Consider the following 17,612-nt stretch of genomic DNA (forward strand, 5'->3'; position numbering starts at 1 on the left):
GTGAGTGTGGCTGGGTCTCTCCCAGTTATGTGGTTGTGGGGAGTGTGGCTTGGTCTCGTCCTAGTATTGTGGTTGTGGGGAGTGTGGCTGGGTCTCGTCCTAGTATTGTGGTTGTGAGTGTGGCTGGGTCTCGTCCTAGTATTGTGGTTGTGTGAGTGTGGCTGGGTCTCTCCTAGTATTGTGGTTGTGAGTGTGGCTGGGTATCGTCCTAGTATTGTGGTTGTGTGAGTGTGGCTGGGTCTCTCCTAGTATTGTGGTTGTGAGTGTGGCTGGGTCTCTCCTAGTATTGTGGTTGTGAGTGTGGCTGGGTCTCTCCTAGTATTGTGGTTGTGTGAGTGTGGCTGGGTCTCTCCTAGTATTGTGGTTGTGTGAGTGTGGCTGGGTATCGTCCTAGTATTGTGGTTGTGAGTGTGGCTGGGTCTCTCCTAGTATTGTGGTTGTGAGTGTGGCTGGGTCTCTCCTAGTATTGTGGTTGTGTGAGTGTGGCTGGGTCTTGTCCTAGTATTGTGGTTGTGTGAGTGTGGCTGGGTCTCTCCTAGTATTGTGGTTGTGTGAGTGTGGCTGGGTCTCTCCTAGTATTGTGGTTGTGTGAGTGTGGCTGGGTCTTGTCCTAGTATTGTGGTTGTGTGAGTGTGGCTGGGTCTCGTCCTAGTATTGTGGTTGTGGGGAGTGTGGCTGGGTCTCGTCCTAGTATTGTGGTTGTGTGAGTGTGGCTGGGTCTCGTCCTAGTATTGTGGTTGTGGGGAGTGGAGCGCTTTGTGTGAGTGTGGGGCCCTGGGGAAAAGGGGGTAGTTGTAGGGGGGGCTTTCCCAGGCAGTCAAGGTGATTGAGGTAGGGGCTTTGTCTTCAAAGGTGGATGCTGTGTGTGGATATCACCCCATCCCTCCTCCTCTCTCTCTCTCTCTCCTTCTCTCTCCTTCTCTCTCCTTCTCTCTCCTTCTCTCTCTCTACTGCTCCTCTCTCCCCCTCCTCTCTCCCCCCTAAACAAACACTGCCAGTATAATGAACTGTAAATGTAAACGTCAGCATCTTTCTCCCCAGATACAGTGTTACGTTCAATTCAAAGTCCTCTGCTGGCTTTAAAAAACTAACATTTACTTTGCCATAACTTACACATAGACTGCTTAATAAGACTTAACATACACATAGACTGCTTAATAAGACTTAACATTCACATAGACTGCTTAATAAGACTTTCGCTGTGCATTGGTCCTCTTCATTTCCAATGTTAGACAGGGGCGGTGTCACAAATGGCACCCTATTCTCTATAAAGTGTACTCCTTTTGACCAGAGCCCTATGGGAGGGAGGGAGGGAGGGAGCAAAAGTAATGCACTACACAGGGAATAGGGGTGCCATTTGTGAGGCAGACTGTTTCACCTGCAGCCCTGTCCCTCAGGATCAGTTTGGCGCCGATGAGTTATGTTGCCAGCACTGCACTGTCTCCATCCTTTCCTAGAGATCTGAGCTTTCTGTCTCACACACACACACACACACACACACACACACACACACACACACACACACACACACACACACACACACACACACACACACACACACACACACACACACATACACACACACACACACACACACACACACACACACACAGACACACATATGCACACACATATGCACACACACACACATACACACACACACACTCACACATAAATGTGTGCTTACACCTGCACAGCATACACACACACACAAACGTCCTAACACACACACACAACACACACACACACACACACACCACACACACACACACACCACACAGACACACAGCACAGCACATAGAGGCAATTCCCAGGGGGGCTTCGTCCTGTGTCCTTCATGGAGGCTGTAATTACATGGTGTGTTCCCTGATTGTGCTACTGGTGAAGTGGCTGAAAGAGACTGATGGAAGGGAAAGAGGGAAGTGAGGGATGGAGAGAGAGAGAGAGTGGGACAGGAGGGAAGAGTTTCCGCATCGACCCCCTGCGGGGACAGACCCCCCCCCTCTCTCTTTCTCTCAATTCAAGGTGCTTTATTGGCATGAAATGCATTATGTAAAACTGGCGGAAGTATTCCAAAACCGTTTTCAGAAGTCTTTCGTTCGCTCTCTCTCTCGCGCGCCCATGCGCGCGCTCTCTCTCTCTCGCTCTCTAGATCTCACTCTCTTTCACCCTCCAATCCAACCTATATCTGCTTACTAAATATAACTAGTTGATTGGACACACAGTGCCACTGCTGGCGAACAGCTCAAACTGCATACTGCTAAAGCAACACTCAAGTGGTTTAAGGGGAAACATTTAAATGTCTTGGAATGGCCTAGTCAAAGCCCAGACCTCAATCCAATTGAGAATCTGTGGTATGACTTAAAGATTGCTGTACACCAGCGGAACCCATCCAACTTGAAGGAGCTGGAGCAGTTTTGCCTTGAAGAATGGGCAAAACTCCCAGTGGCTAGATGTTCCAAGCTTATAGAGACATACCCCAAGAGACTTGCAGCTGTAATTGCTGCAAAAGGTGGCTCTACAAAGTATTGACTTTGGGGGAGTGAATAGTTATGCACGCTCAAGTTTTATTTGTTGTTTGTTTCACAAAAAAAATGATTTTGCATCTTCAAAGTGGTTGGCATGTTGTGTAAATCAAATGATACAAACCCCCCAAAAATCTATTTTAATTCCAGGTTGTAAGGCAACAAAATAGGAAAAATGCCAAGGGGGATGAATACTTTCACAAGGGGGGTGAATACTTTCACAAGCCACTGTATTATTTTCACCTTCTCTAATAGCATAACACACTGGTCAAAACCCCAGACTTTCTCTAATAGCATGACACACTGGTCAAAACCCTGGACTTTCTCTAATAGCATGACACTGGTCAAAACCCTGGACTTTCTCTAATAGCATGACACACTGTTCAGAACCCTGGACTTTCTCTAATAGCATGACACACTGGTCAAAACCCTGGACTTTCTCTAATTGTCATGGGCCTCTCACTCCACCGGGTTACCACCTTAATTTTCTTCCACTCTGCTCACCACTCTCTCTACTCAGCCTAACTAGCTCCACCTGTCCCTGCTCTGCTCTGCTCTAATTACTCTGCCAGCTGCGCTGCATTACCCACTACCTCTCCCAGTATTTAAGGCCCTGTCTTTCAGCTCTCCGGTGTCAGATCGTCTGCAAAGCTCACACCCGGAACCTGTTTGCTCGCGCTTCTGGCTCACCCTGGTTTTGTGACCCCGGACCTGCCTGTTTTTTGGATACTCTTCTGCCTCAGGAGATCCAGACCTGCTTCTGCCATTACGACTCCTGACTACTCTTCAATCCCGGTAACTCTGACCAGCCTTCTGCCTTGCTACTACGTATTTTGGATTTCCCTTGAACTGTACTGCTGCCTGGTTTCATTCCGCCCTGTTGTGTCTGTGTCTCCCCCCCCCAGGACTTCTGGACCACCCACCACCGGCTTCATAGGACGCATCGCTGCCACTGGGGGGGGCACAGACCCAGCGCATTGGACGGGATCCCTGTTACCCCTGGAGCCTTCATTCACTCCCTACTTCCCTTTTCCCTTAAGTTTAATAAACTTTCTGGTGTGACGCAATTGTGGTCCTCTGGTCGTCTGTCTGAACCGTGACAGTACGATCTGACCATTATGGACTCAGCGCACACTTTCCCCGACATGGAAACCGATGAGCATGAGCAGCAGTTCCAGCAGCAGCAACAACAACTCGCCATGATCATTCAACTCCTCACCAACCTTACCCCAGCCAGTCTGCCCACCAGCCCAGCCCCCGAGTTACCTGCCCCGGTCATTGCAGCCGCTGCTCCGGAACCCAAGATTGGAAACCCCGAGCGGTTCAACGGCGATTCAACCCAGGTCCGGCCATTCCTGACTAGCTGCCGACTTCAGTTCTCCTTGCAGCCAAGGACCTTCGCCACGGAGGGGGCTAAAGTTGGGTATGCCATCACTCACCTGACGGGCCGAGCTCGACTCTGGGGAACAGCAGAGTTCGAACGTCAGACCCCCGCATGTGCAACCTTCGACCTGTTTGCTGAGGAGATGCTGAAGGTGTTTGACCTGGATTCACCCACCGCAGAGGCGTCTCGTGAACTGTTCAGTATTCGACAAGGCAGACGTACAGTCGCAGACCATTCCATCGACTTCCGAACCCTGGCTAGACGAAGTTCTTGGAACACACCATCGTTGGTGGACGCGTTCTTCCATAGTTTGGCTGACTATATCAAGGACGAGTTGGTCTCCCATGAACTGCCTTCCACTCTTGATGAAGCCATCGCACTGACTGTCAGGATCGACAGAAGGATACAGACCCGTCGTCGTGAGAGGGGGCGCCAAGGTCCACCTACTACCGGCATTCGGAGAGATCCGACTGGGCTCCTGTCATCTACTGCCACTCACCCAGGTCAGCTTGATCAGTCTGAGCCTATGGAGATTGGGCGAGCCTCCCTCACTCCTGCAGAGCGCCAGCGCCGCTTCACCTCAAACCTCTGCCTCTATTGTGGAGGTGATGGACATCGTGTGGTAACCTGCCCTTTAAAGGGCCGAAGCTCACCGGGCATAGGGGGAGTCCGGTTGAGTTCAATGACCATCCAGTCCTCCGACCGCAAACCCCTGCTGCAAGTTCACCTCCGCCTCTCTGACTCAACTCACACCCTGGCTGCTCTGGTGGATTCTGGCGCCGAAGCCAACATAATGGACATCAAGCTGGCACGCCAACTGGGACTGGAGAACCTCCGTTTGACACCTCCTATTCCTGCCCGGGCACTGGACGGACACTTACTCGGATCGGTCACTCATGTCACGGCCCCGGTCTCGATGGGTCTGTCCGGAAACCATCAAGAAACTATCCAGTTTCACCTGCTCCCCTCTCCAGGCCAACCCCTCATCCTGGGTTACCCATGGCTCCGCCGGCACAACCCTCAGCTCGACTGGGTGACCGGGGTGATCAGGGAGTGGGGAGAGGACTGCCACCGAACCTGCCTGCTTGCTGCCGCACTACCCCCTTGGCCAGTACCTACTAACTCCGCTCCTGACCTCTCCAATGTCCCAGAATGCTACCATGGTCTCAGAGAGGTGTTTAACAAAGCAAGAGCCACATCTCTGCCCCCTCACCGACCGTACGACTGTGCCATCGACCTCCTCCCTGGAACAGCTCCTCCAAAGGGTCGTCTTTATTCGTTGTCTGCTCCTGAAAGAAAGTCCATGGAGGACTACATCAATGGCTCTCTGTCCGCAGGATTAATCCGTTCATCTTCATCTCCTGCTGGTGCTGGCTTCTTCTTTGTGGGGAAGAAGGACGGATCTCTTCGCCCCTGCATCGACTACAGGGGACTCAACGACATCACAGTGAAAAACCGTTACCCTCTGCCTCTGCTCACCTCTGCTTTTGAGTTGCTCCAGGGAGCCACTGTTTTTACCAAGTTGGATCTCAGAAACGCTTACCACCTAGTGCGGATCCGGGAGGGAGATGAATGGAAAACCGCATTCAATACACCAACAGGCCACTACGAGTATCTGGTTATGCCTTTTGGCCTCACCAATGCTCCTGCTGTGTTCCAGGCTCTAGTGAATGATGTACTGCGGGACATGTTAAACAAGTTTGTCTTCGTTTACCTGGATGACATCTTGATCTACTCCAGAAACCTGTCTGAACACACCCGCCATGTCCAGCAAGTCCTTCATCGTCTTCTGGAGAATTCCCTCTACGCCAAGGCAGAGAAATGTGAGTTTCACGTCAAGACAGTGGCCTTCCTGGGGTACATAGTGGCAGAGGGAAGTATCCAAATGGATCCTGCCAAAGTATCAGCAGTCACTTCATGGCCTGTTCCGGAGAACAGAAAGAAGCTGCAACAGTTTCTGGGGTTTGCTAACTTCTATAGGAAGTTTATCCGGAACTACAGTACCGTTGCTGCCCCTCTCACTGCTCTAACCAGCACCAAGCAACCCTTCACCTGGACCCCAGCAGCCGACAAAGCCTTCAGTACCCTCAAGGTGAGGTTCACCTCCGCTCCCATCCTCCAGATGCCTGATGTGGACCGGCAATTCATTGTGGAGGTGGACGCCTCGGATGTGGGAGTTGGTGCTGTGATTTCTCAGTGGGCTGCGGAGGATAGGAAGCTCCATCCCTGTGCCTTTTTCTCACGTCGGTTGTCCCCCTCTGAGTGCAATTACGACATAGGGAACCGTGAGCTGCTGGCTGTGAAGCTTGCCTTGGAGGAGTGGCGTCACTGGCTGGAGGGGTCCACCATTCCATTTCTCGTTTGGACCGATCATAAGAACTTGGAGTACATCCGCACGGCCAAACGGTTGAACCCCAGGCAGTCCCGCTGGGCCCTGTTCTTCACCAGGTTTAATTTCACTCTGTCATACCGGCCTGGATCACGCAACACCAAGCCAGACGCCCTCTCCCGTCAATTCCAGAAGGATGACACCCCCTCCAAGGACCCTGTGTCGATTCTGCCAAGTCCCTGCATCGTTGCAGCTCTGACCTGGGCTGTTGAGGAACAGGTGCTGGAGGCTCTCCGTAACCAGCCAGGTCCCAGCACTTGCCCAGCTGACCGCCTTTTTGTCCCCGAAGACCTGAGGTCCCAGGTCGTTCAGTGGGGACATGACTCCCGCCTAGCTTGTCACCCTGGCTCCACCCGCACTTACAACCTGCTCGCCCAGAGGTTCTGGTGGCCCTCTCTGAGGAAGGATGTACGGGAATTCGTCCAAGCCTGCCCCATCTGCAACCAACACAAGTCGTCCTGCCAGCCCCCAGCCGGATTGCTGCAGCCCCTGCCTGTGCCCAGACGTCCCTGGTCTCACATCGCCCTTGACTTTGTCACGGGGCTGCCCCCTTCAAGTGGCATGACCGTCATTCTCACCATCGTTGACCGTTTCAGCAAGATGGCACACTTCATTCCCCTCCCCAAGCTCCCCACCGCCAAGGAGACCGCCCAGGTGGTCCTGGAACACGTCTTCCGGATCCACGGACTGCCAAAGGATGTAGTTTCTGACCGTGGTCCACAATTCTCCTCCGCTTTTTGGAAGGAGTTCTGTCACCTGCTGGGAGCCACAGTCAGTCTGACTTCCGGATTCCATCCCCAATCCAATGGGCAGTCAGAGCGGGCTAATCAGGAGCTCGAGAAGGCACTGCGATGTATGACTTCACGCAACCCCCACTCCTGGTCGCAGCAATTGACATGGGTGGAGTACGCACACAATTCTCTGACCTGCTCTGCCATCGGTATGTCCCCTTTCCAATGTGTTTATGGATACCAGCCTCCTCTATTTGCCAGCCAGGAAGAGGAGGTTACTTGCCCATCTGCACTTGCTTTTGCCCGTCGATGTCGCCGCACCTGGTCACAAGCCCGAGCCACACTCCTCAGATCCGTTGCCAGCTACACTACCGGGGCCAACCGTCGGAGAATTCCTGCTCCCACCTACCATGTTGGTCAAAGGGTGTGGTTGTCATCGAAGAACCTGCCACTCAGGGTGGAGTCGCAGAAGCTGGCACCTCGGTTCATTGGCCCATTCCCTATCATAAGAGTGATTAGCCCAACTGCTGTCCGGCTCCAACTGCCTAATTCCCTGAGGGTGCACCCCACTTTCCATGTGTCTAAGATTAAGCCCATCCATGAGAGTCCGCTGGTCCCTGCTGCGCCTGGTCCTCCTCCTCCACGGCTCGTCGATGGTGGTCTGGTTTACACCGTCCGCCGCCTGCTTCGGTCCAGACGGAGGGGTAGGGGTCTCCAGTACCTCATTGACTGGGAGGGCTATGGACCTGAGGAGAGGACCTGGGTGCCAGCTAGTCGGATTGTGGATAGGACTCTCATCACCGCTTTCCACCAACGGCATCCTGATCAACCTGCAATCCGTAGGGGCCGCCCCAGAGGGGTCCCTAACCGTCCGGCCCGCTCGGCTTCCTGTCCTGTGCCTGATCCTGTCTCGGGACCTGTCCCATCTCCCGACCACGGCCCTCCGGCTTCCTCCGAGGATGAGGACGTTCACTCGGACCGTTCGGAGGAGTTCTAGCCCTCCTCCGGCTCCCCTCCTCCCGCCCGGCGTGGTGTTGCTCTTGGGACTTCTGGGGCCGTCCCTTGGGGGGGGGGTTCTGTCATGGGCCTCTCACTCCACCGGGTTACCACCTTAATTTTCTTCCACTCTGCTCACCACTCTCTCTACTCAGCCTAACTAGCTCCACCTGTCCCTGCTCTGCTCTGCTCTAATTACTCTGCCAGCTGCGCTGCATTACCCACTACCTCTCCCAGTATTTAAGGCCCTGTCTTTCAGCTCTCCGGTGTCAGATCGTCTGCAAAGCTCACACCCGGAACCTGTTTGCTCGCGCTTCTGGCTCACCCTGGTTTTGTGACCCCGGACCTGCCTGTTTTTTGGATACTCTTCTGCCTCAGGAGATCCAGACCTGCTTCTGCCATTACGACTCCTGACTACTCTTCAATCCCGGTAACTCTGACCAGCCTTCTGCCTTGCTACTACGTATTTTGGATTTCCCTTGAACTGTACTGCTGCCTGGTTTCATTCCGCCCTGTTGTGTCTGTGTCTCCCCCCCCCAGGACTTCTGGACCACCCACCACCGGCTTCATAGGACGCATCGCTGCCACTGGGGGGGGCACAGACCCAGCGCATTGGACGGGATCCCTGTTACCCCTGGAGCCTTCATTCACTCCCTACTTCCCTTTTCCCTTAAGTTTAATAAACTTTCTGGTGTGACGCAATTGTGGTCCTCTGGTCGTCTGTCTGAACCGTGACACTAATAGCATGACACACTGGTCAAAACCCCAGACTTTCTCTAATAGCATGACACACTGGTCAAAACCCTGGACTTTCTCTAATAGCATGACACTGGTCAAAACCCTGGACTTTCTCTAATAGCATGACACACTGGTCAAAACCCTGGACTTTCTCTAATAGCATGACACACTGGTCAAAACCCTGGACTTTCTCTAATAGCATGACACACTGGTCAAAACCCTGGACTTTCTCTAATAGCATGACACACTGGTCAAAACCCTGGACTTTCTCTAATAGCATGACACTGGTCAAAACCCTGGACTTTCTCTAATAGCACGACACACTGGTCAAAACCCTGGACTTTCTCTAATAGCATGACACACTGGTCAAAACCCTGGACTTTCTCTAATAGCATGACACACTGGTCAAAACCCCAGACTTTCTCTAATAGCATGACACACTGGTCAAAACCCTGGACTTTCTCTAATAGCATGACACTGGTCAAAACCCTGGACTTTCTCTAATAGCATGACACACTGGTCAAAACCCTGGACTTTCTCTAATAGCATGACACACTGGTCAAAACCCCAGACTTTCTCTAATAGCATGACACACTGGTCAAAACCCTGGACTTTCTCTAATAGCATGACACACTGGTCAAAACCCCAGACTTTCTCTAATAGCATGACACACTGGTCAAAACCCTGGACTTTCTCTAATAGCATGACACACTGGTCAAAACCCCAGACTTTCTCTAATAGCATGACACACTGGTCAAAACCCCAGACTTTCTCTAATAGCATGACACACTGGTCAAAACCCTGGACTTTCTCTAATAGCATAACACACTGGTCAAAACCCTGGACTTTCTCTAATAGCATGACACACTGGTCAAAACCCTGGACTTTCTCTAATAGCATGACACACTGGTCAAAACCCTGGACTTTCTCTAATAGCACGACACACTGGTCAAAACCCTGGACTTTCTCTAATAGCATGACACACTGGTCAAAAACCTGGACTTTCTCTAATAGCATGACACACTGGTCAAAACCCTAGACTTTCTCTAATAGCATGACACACTGGTCAAAACCCTGGACTTTCTCTAATAGCATGACACTCGTCAAAACCCTGGACTTTCTCTAATAGCATGACACTCGTCAAAACCCTGGACTTTCTCTAATAGCATAACACACTGGTCAAAACCCTGGACTTTCTCTAATAGCATAACACACTGGTCGAAACCCTGGACTTTCTCTAATATCATGACACACTGGTCAAAACCCTGGACTTTCTCTAATAGCATGACACACTGGTCAAAACCCTGGACTTTCTCTAATAGCATGACACTCGTCAAAACCCTGGACTTTCTCTAATAGCATGACACTCGTCAAAACCCTGGACTTTCTCTAATAGCATAACACACTGGTCAAAACCCTGGACTTTCTCTAATAGCATAACACACTTGTCAAAACCCTGGACTTTCTCTAATAGCATGACACACTGGTCAAAACCCTGGACTTTCTCTAATACCATGACACACTGGTCAAAACCCTGGACTTTGTCTAATAGAATAACACACTGGTCAAAACCCTGGACTTTCTCTAATAGCGTGACACACTGGTCAAAACCCTGGACTTTCTCACATAGCATAACACATTAGTCACAACCCTGGACCTGGATGGAATACAAGGTGTGTAGGATTTCTGTTCTAACACTGATACAACTGATTCAAATTCTCATCAAGCCCTTGATTAGTTAAATCAGGCATTTTGTTAAAGTACTCCCTGTTTCGGTCATCATCGGCTATGACATGAGACTGGGTTCTAACTATAATCAAATACATTTTACTTGTACAGAATGTTATACTCCCATTCCAGTTCCAATCCCCTCGCCATGTACTGTTTTAAACAACACTGAATTTGGACCTGCTGACTTTAATCATCTGTCTGAAGAGGGGTGACATGAAGCAGCTGTCTTGTTGACATGGGGAAAGTAGCGCGGCCGTTTGAAGGCAGGCCAGGGCAAAGTGTTCAACGTGCAACAGTGACAGCTGAAGGGAGACGAGGACGTACTCCTCTGACCCCCCCCTCTGGCATGAGTCTGTGTGTAAGGAAGAGAAAGAAACAGAGAGAGAGTGTGTGTGTGTGTGTGTTTGTGTCTGCCAATAAGTGCGTCTCCGACAGAGTGTGTGTGTGTATGTGTGAGCCTTTACTTATACAGCACCAGTTGGTCTTAGTTGCAGACATGATGACAGCATAATGACCTTGGATTCCAGACAGCCGTTTGATACTGGCCAAAATGTGTCTGTTTATTCTTGATCATGTTTTATATAAGTCTTGAGAACACGACCTAGCTGTGGAATTACTTTTCTAAGTCAATACTGCTCTCCGATTCGGGCTCTAAAGTCTTTGAGGTATCAGGAATTTGCTTTTTGATGTGTGAACTATGGACCAACCTTTGGAATGTTTTCCCCCTTGCTTATATGGTATATACTAAACAGTGATGGTCCGTGAATATGCTCCTTTCATCATGGCCGCTATCTAAAAAGGCCTCAGGGGTATATGCAAATCAATGGAACCTACCTGTTCATTTCAAGCGTCAAATCATCCTGAAGTAATGTGAACACTGTCAGTAAGATTTCTGGGAACCACTGGACTCCCCCACACTCCTCTTTCTCTCTCCACAGGGCCGCCCAGAAGCTCAGCCTCTCATCCAAGCGGAAGAAGCCCCAGCAGCCTCAGCCCCAGTCTCCGCCCGAACCTGCCGAGCCCCTGGTCTACACAGGCGGCTTCAGCGGCGCCCTGCAGCTGTCCCCGCCTGCCGTGCCGCCATGCCTCCTCCGGGCCAGGTCAAAGGTCAAGGACACCCCGGGGATGGGAAAGGTAAGACTGTTTGGGATTGTGGCCTTTCTTTCATTTCGCTTTGGTATCATTTTGCTTGGTGGTAAAATGGACCTTGTGGAGTCAGTGGCATGGTATTGTCAGGTAGTGTAGAGTACAGCCAGTACCGTCCTGTCATAGTACTATGGCATTAGTGTAACATAGTTTTGACTCCTAATTTTATAACTTGTAGTGAGTTTCATAGTATTCTCAGTAGAGCCCTTTTGGGATGTCATGTTATAGGGTGGGTTTGGTTTATACAACATGGTTCATGTTAACGACACTTTGCTGAAGCATATATGTTAAGCTGGTGTTACACTGGTCTACAGTAAAAGGTCATGATAACATCTCCGCTGTGGGCTTCTGTGTGAGACCCGTCTCGCCGATTCCCAGGCCGTTGGCATTTTATGAATCCAGGCCATATGCCATGAAGCATTCCTCTCATGGAGTGAGTGACTGGCTGTAGGAGTGGGAAAGGGAGAGGGGGGAGAGTGGGCAGTGACATTGGGGGTGATCATCTGTGTGGAGAACATTCCGCTCACAGAATGGGGGTCTGTTTGTGAGAAAAAAAGTGTTTGAAAGTGGTTGTGTTTTGATGGCATGTGTATCTGTGTGAATCAGTGTGAAGAGAGGCCTAGGGCCAAGGAGGGAACATTTAACATTTTGTTTAGGAGAGATTCCTTTCGCAAATCAATTGATTATCAACTGCATTTTTGTGAAGATAAATCAATTCACTTTTCTGCTATTGACAAAAGGGTTAGTGTCCTGACTGACTAAGACGATGTTGTGTTGATCTAATGAAAAACACACAATCACTCTCAGACACCCTCAAACACAAGTACTGTACTCAGATTCAACAACCAATCTAACAGAATAATTATCTTAATCTATGTGTTTGCTGAAACGACATTTTCTGCTGGATTACAACCAGTCTGGATGAGCGTGGGTGACTTGATCTGCTACCACATCTCTGTCTGACAGGGAGTGTATCAAGTCATGCTCATTGAAAGCCATGAATGTTCATCTATGTAGACAGCGCAAGCACTCCCCATCTGTTGGCGTCTCACCTCCGCTTCTAGTCGTTGATACGCTTTCACACTGTCAGATACAAGATGAAGAGCTGTGTTTTTTCCATCTTACAAGTTTCCAGTCAACATTTTTTTTAGCATAGTTAGCTTCTCCGCTTCATGAATTCCAAGCTCATATCAATTTATATAACCTAAAGTTTGCCCGTAAAACAACTGGTACTTCTGGGCTTCACTGTAAAAAATCTTTCCAGGATTGTTTACGAGACTAGACATTACGTAATGTGGTTAGGGACCCTGGTTGTTCCTCCCCCCACCCCCTTCACCCTCCTCCCTCACACCTCGTGTAAGCAGGCATTGGGTTTAGTCTCTCAATGCTTGGCTCTGACTTGGCCGCGGATCAAATTAGTAGCCGTCAGTGTTCATTGTCAAATCCAGCGCCAGGCCTGTGCTGCTCAGTGGAGATTACACAGCGTGAAGCGATTATCCTAAAGTGGATTAGACACGGGTCCTGATATAGCCCCTCCCTCCTCGTCTCACAGGCCAGCCAGTAGACTGACAGGTGGACTAAAGCATGAGAGGTATCGACTGATGTCCTTATATCCCCTCACAACAGCTCCCCGCTATGTGGACAATACGGGCTTCTGGAATACCTTCATTCGGACCAAGGTGCGCAGTTTATGCCTATTGGCTGCTTGGTGTATGGGCATATATCTTTGTTTTCATTGTGAATGCTGGCATCATGGTGAAGTGCACCATGGTTGTCTGTCTGTGGGCCAATTTGGCACCTCCTCACTCACCATGGAGCCCAGTGTGCTTCCTGAGTCCCCCTGCTCCTGGAGGCCAAGTGATTCCTCACTCCCTGGGAGCCCATGGATGTGGTGCCAAAAGCTGCTTGAAACTGGCATGTATGGCCAAAGAATGACCCCACCCTAATGCCACTTTAGCTTTGATTCGGTCACGCTGGTTGGCCGTTCGACTTATGTCTTCAAGTTTTGAAAGTAACTGGCAATCTCTGATTGGAATTTTAATATGAACGTTTCTCTCAATCATGGTGGTGTTTTGGCCCTTAGTCTCATCAATCTCCCCACAAAGTAAGACGACTTAATGTGAGTGTACAGGCAGTTGCAGATGAGAAGGCTACAACAGCTTATTCCGTTCCTATTCACTGTGGGGGATGAGGTGATGTCTCTCCGGTATGTCCTCATTACTGCTGTAGAGTAAATCAGCAGGAGGGCTAACATGAAAAGAGCCAGAAACGCGATACCTCTGTGATCCTATCATCTCACATTCTGAGTTCTTTTAGGCTGCTGCTGTCAGGAGTTCCGCGGAAACTTTTTGAAGTCGCTAATAGTACATCTGGGGCACAAAGTTGCAAAATTGTTAATGAGCTCCGCATCAAGGAAGCAGAGGAAATCATTTAATGAGGCCCAATGAGCTCGGAAAGCATAGTGGCGGGCTGTAACTCTTGAATACAGATTTATTTTTTGCTGCTTTGCAGTTCTTCGCCCGCCGGCCAAAGATTGTGGTTCCTTCCTGGAGAAAGTGTTTCAGACGTCAACAGAAATCACACTGTGCCATTATTATTTGTTTACACCATATTTTCTGTTAATGTTGTTACTACTGTTACTGCTGTTACTACTGTTACTGCTGTTACTACTGTTACTACTGTTACTACTGCTACTGCTGCTACTACTGTTACTGTTGTTACTACTGTTGTTACTACTGTTGTTACTACTGTTGTTACTACTGTTGTTACTACTGTTGTTACTACTGTTACTACTGTTGTTACTACTGTTACTGTTGTTACTACTGTTACTGTTGTTACTACTGTTACTACTGTTACTACTGTTGTTACTGTTGTTACTACTGTTGTTACTACTGTTACTCTTGTTACTATTGTTACTGTTACTACTGTTACTGTTACTACTGTTACTACTGCTACTACTGCTACTGTTGTTACTACTGTTGTTACTACTGTTGTTACTACTGTTGTTACTATTGTTGTTACTACTGTTGTTACTACTGTTGTTACTACTGTTACTACTGTTACTACTGTTGTTACTACTGTTGTTACTATTGTTGTTACTACTGTTGTTACTACTGTTGTTACTACTGTTGTTACTACTGTTACTACTGTTGTTACTACTGTTGTTACTACTGTTGTTACTACTGTTACTACTGTTGTTACTACTGTTGTTACTACTGTTGTTACTACTGTTACTACTGTTACTACTGTTGTTACTACTGTTGTTACTACTGTTGTTACTACTGTTACTACTGTTGTTACTACTGTTACTACTGTTGTTACTACTGTTGTTACTACTGTTGTTACTACTGTTGTTACTACTGTTGTTACTATTGTTGTTACTACTGTTGTTACTACTGTTGTTACTACTGTTGTTACTACTGTTACTACTGTTGTTACTACTGTTGTTACTACTGTTGTTACTACTGTTACTACTGTTGTTACTACTGTTGTTACTACTGTTGTTACTACTGTTACTACTGTTACTACTGTTGTTACTACTGTTGTTACTACTGTTGTTACTACTGTTACTACTGTTGTTACTACTGTTACTACTGTTGTTACTACTGTTGTTACTACTGTTGTTACTACTGTTGTTACTATTGTTGTTACTACTGTTGTTACTACTGTTGTTACTACTGTTGTTACTACTGTTGTTACTACTGTTGTTACTACTGTTACTGTTGTTACTACTGTTACTGTTGTTACTGTTACTGTTACTACTGTTACTACTGCTACTACTGCTACTACTGCTACTACTGCTACTACTGTTAATACTGTTACTACTGTTACTACTGTTACTACTGTTACTACTGTTACTACTGTTACTGTTGTTACTACTGTTGTTACTACTGTTGCTACTATTGTTGTTACTACTGTTGTTACTACTGTTGTTACTATTGTTACTGTTACTACTGTTACTGTTACTACTGTTACAACTGTTACTACTGTTACTACTGCTACTACTGCTACTACTGCTACTACTGCTACTATTGTTACTACTTTTACTGTTACTACTGTTACTGTTACTACTGTTACTACTGTTACTGTTACTATTGTTACTGTTACTACTGTTACTACTGTTTCTACTGTTACTACTGTTACTACTGTTACTACTGTTACTGTTACTACTGTTACTGTTACTACTGTTGCTGTTACTACTGGTACTACTGTTACTACTGTTACTACTGTTACTACTGTTACTACTGTTACTGTTACTACTGTTACTGCTGTTACTGTTACTACTGTTACTGTTACTACTGTTACTACTGTTACTGTTACTACTGTTACTACTGTTACTACTGTTACTACTGTTACTGTTGTTACTGTTGTTACTGCTGTTACTGCTTTTACTGTTACTACTGTTACTGTTACTAATGTTACTACTGTTACTACTGTTACTACTGTTACTGTTACTACTGTTACTGTTACTACTGTTACTACTGTTACTACTGTTACTACTGTTACTACTGTTACTGTTACTACTGTTACTGTTACTGTTACTGTTACTACTGTTACTGTTACTACTGTTACTACTGTTACTGTTACTACTGCTGTTACTGTTACTGTTACTACTACTGTTACTGTTACTGTTACTACTATTACTACTATTACTACTGTTACTGTTACTGTTACTACTGTTACTACTGTTAACATTATGTTACTGTTACTACTGTTACTACTGTTACTGTTACTGTTACTACTGTTACTACTGTTACTGTTACTGTTACTACTGTTACTACTGTTAACATTCTGTTACTGTTACTACTGTTACTGTTACTGTTACTACTGTTACTACTGTTACTGTTACTGTTACTACTGTTACTACTGTTACTGTTACTACTGTTACTACTGTTACTACTGTTACTACTGTTACTACTGTTACTGTTACTACTGTTACTACTGTTACTACTGTTACTGTTACTACTGTTACTACTGTTACTACTGTTACTGTTACTACTGTTACTGTTACTACTGTTAACATTCTGTTACTGTTACTACTGTTACTGTTACTACTGTTACAACTGTTACTGTTACTACTGTTACTACTGTTACTACTGTTACTGTTACTACTGTTACTACTGTTACTGTTACTGTTACTGTTACTGTTACTACTGTTACTGTTACTACTGTTACTGCATAAATAGATAGGGCTTTGGCTGCATTTACACTGGCAGCCCAATTCTGATCTTTTCCCACTAATTGGTCTTTTCACCAATCAGATCAGATCTTTAGCCAATAATTGGGCAAAAGATCAGAACTAGGCGGCCTGTGTAAACGCAGTCATTGAGAATTGAGATCTGTCAGGACAGGAAAGAGGGATGGGGTGAAGTTATGTAGGAGGGGTGGGGGTGATGGAGCTAAGAGATGAGAGGGCAGATAGAGGAAGGGACAAGGGGAGGAAGGAGAACAGTCTGGATGGAGGCAGAAATGGTTTGGCACAGTGGATTCCAATTCAATACTGTGTTTCAGCTTATCAATGAACAAAGCCTATATTTTGAAAGGAGGGCACCCACACATCACTGGGGAAGCTTTGAAATCACTAACATAGGAGGCCTGTCTTAAATGTCCAAGCTGACCTGTTGTCTGACATATAGTATGTAATGGCCCCTCATTGGGATGCAAATGAAGGAATGACGGAAATATGTTGCCGGAATGCTGAATATGTCTAGTTGATAGCTAAACATTGTCTTGCGGAGCGCAAACTAGACTCATTGCAATGCACGCTCACGGAAATCCTCAGCACAATACTCCTTTGAGGAGCTGCCTAACCCCAACCCTAATCCTCAGCACAATACCCCTTTGATGAGCTGCCTAACCCCAACCCTAATCCTCAGCACAGTACTCCTTTGAGGAGCTGCCTAACCCCAACCCTAATCCTCAGCACAATACCCCTTTGATGAGCTGCCTAACCCCAACCCTAATCCTCAGCA

General features: G+C 47.6%; 1 protein-coding gene across 1 annotated transcript; it reads right to left on the reverse strand.

The window, feature by feature from the left end:
* Positions 1–12,398: 12,398 nt before the first annotated feature.
* Positions 12,399–17,272, reverse strand: LOC311121434 (uncharacterized protein; the record flags this gene model as incomplete). The annotated part of the gene is made up of 4 exons (XM_084195924.1): positions 12,399–12,419; positions 13,451–13,512; positions 15,448–16,022; positions 17,259–17,272. 4 exons carry the CDS (start codon positions 17,270–17,272, stop codon positions 12,399–12,401), a joined length of 672 nt encoding a protein of 223 aa, XP_084052050.1.
* Positions 17,273–17,612: the final 340 nt, after the last annotated feature.

Source organism: Coregonus lavaretus (assembly GCF_964263955.1).
Source record: "Coregonus lavaretus genome assembly, contig: HAP1_SCAFFOLD_4540, whole genome shotgun sequence".
NCBI lineage: Eukaryota > Metazoa > Chordata > Actinopteri > Salmoniformes > Salmonidae > Coregonus > Coregonus lavaretus.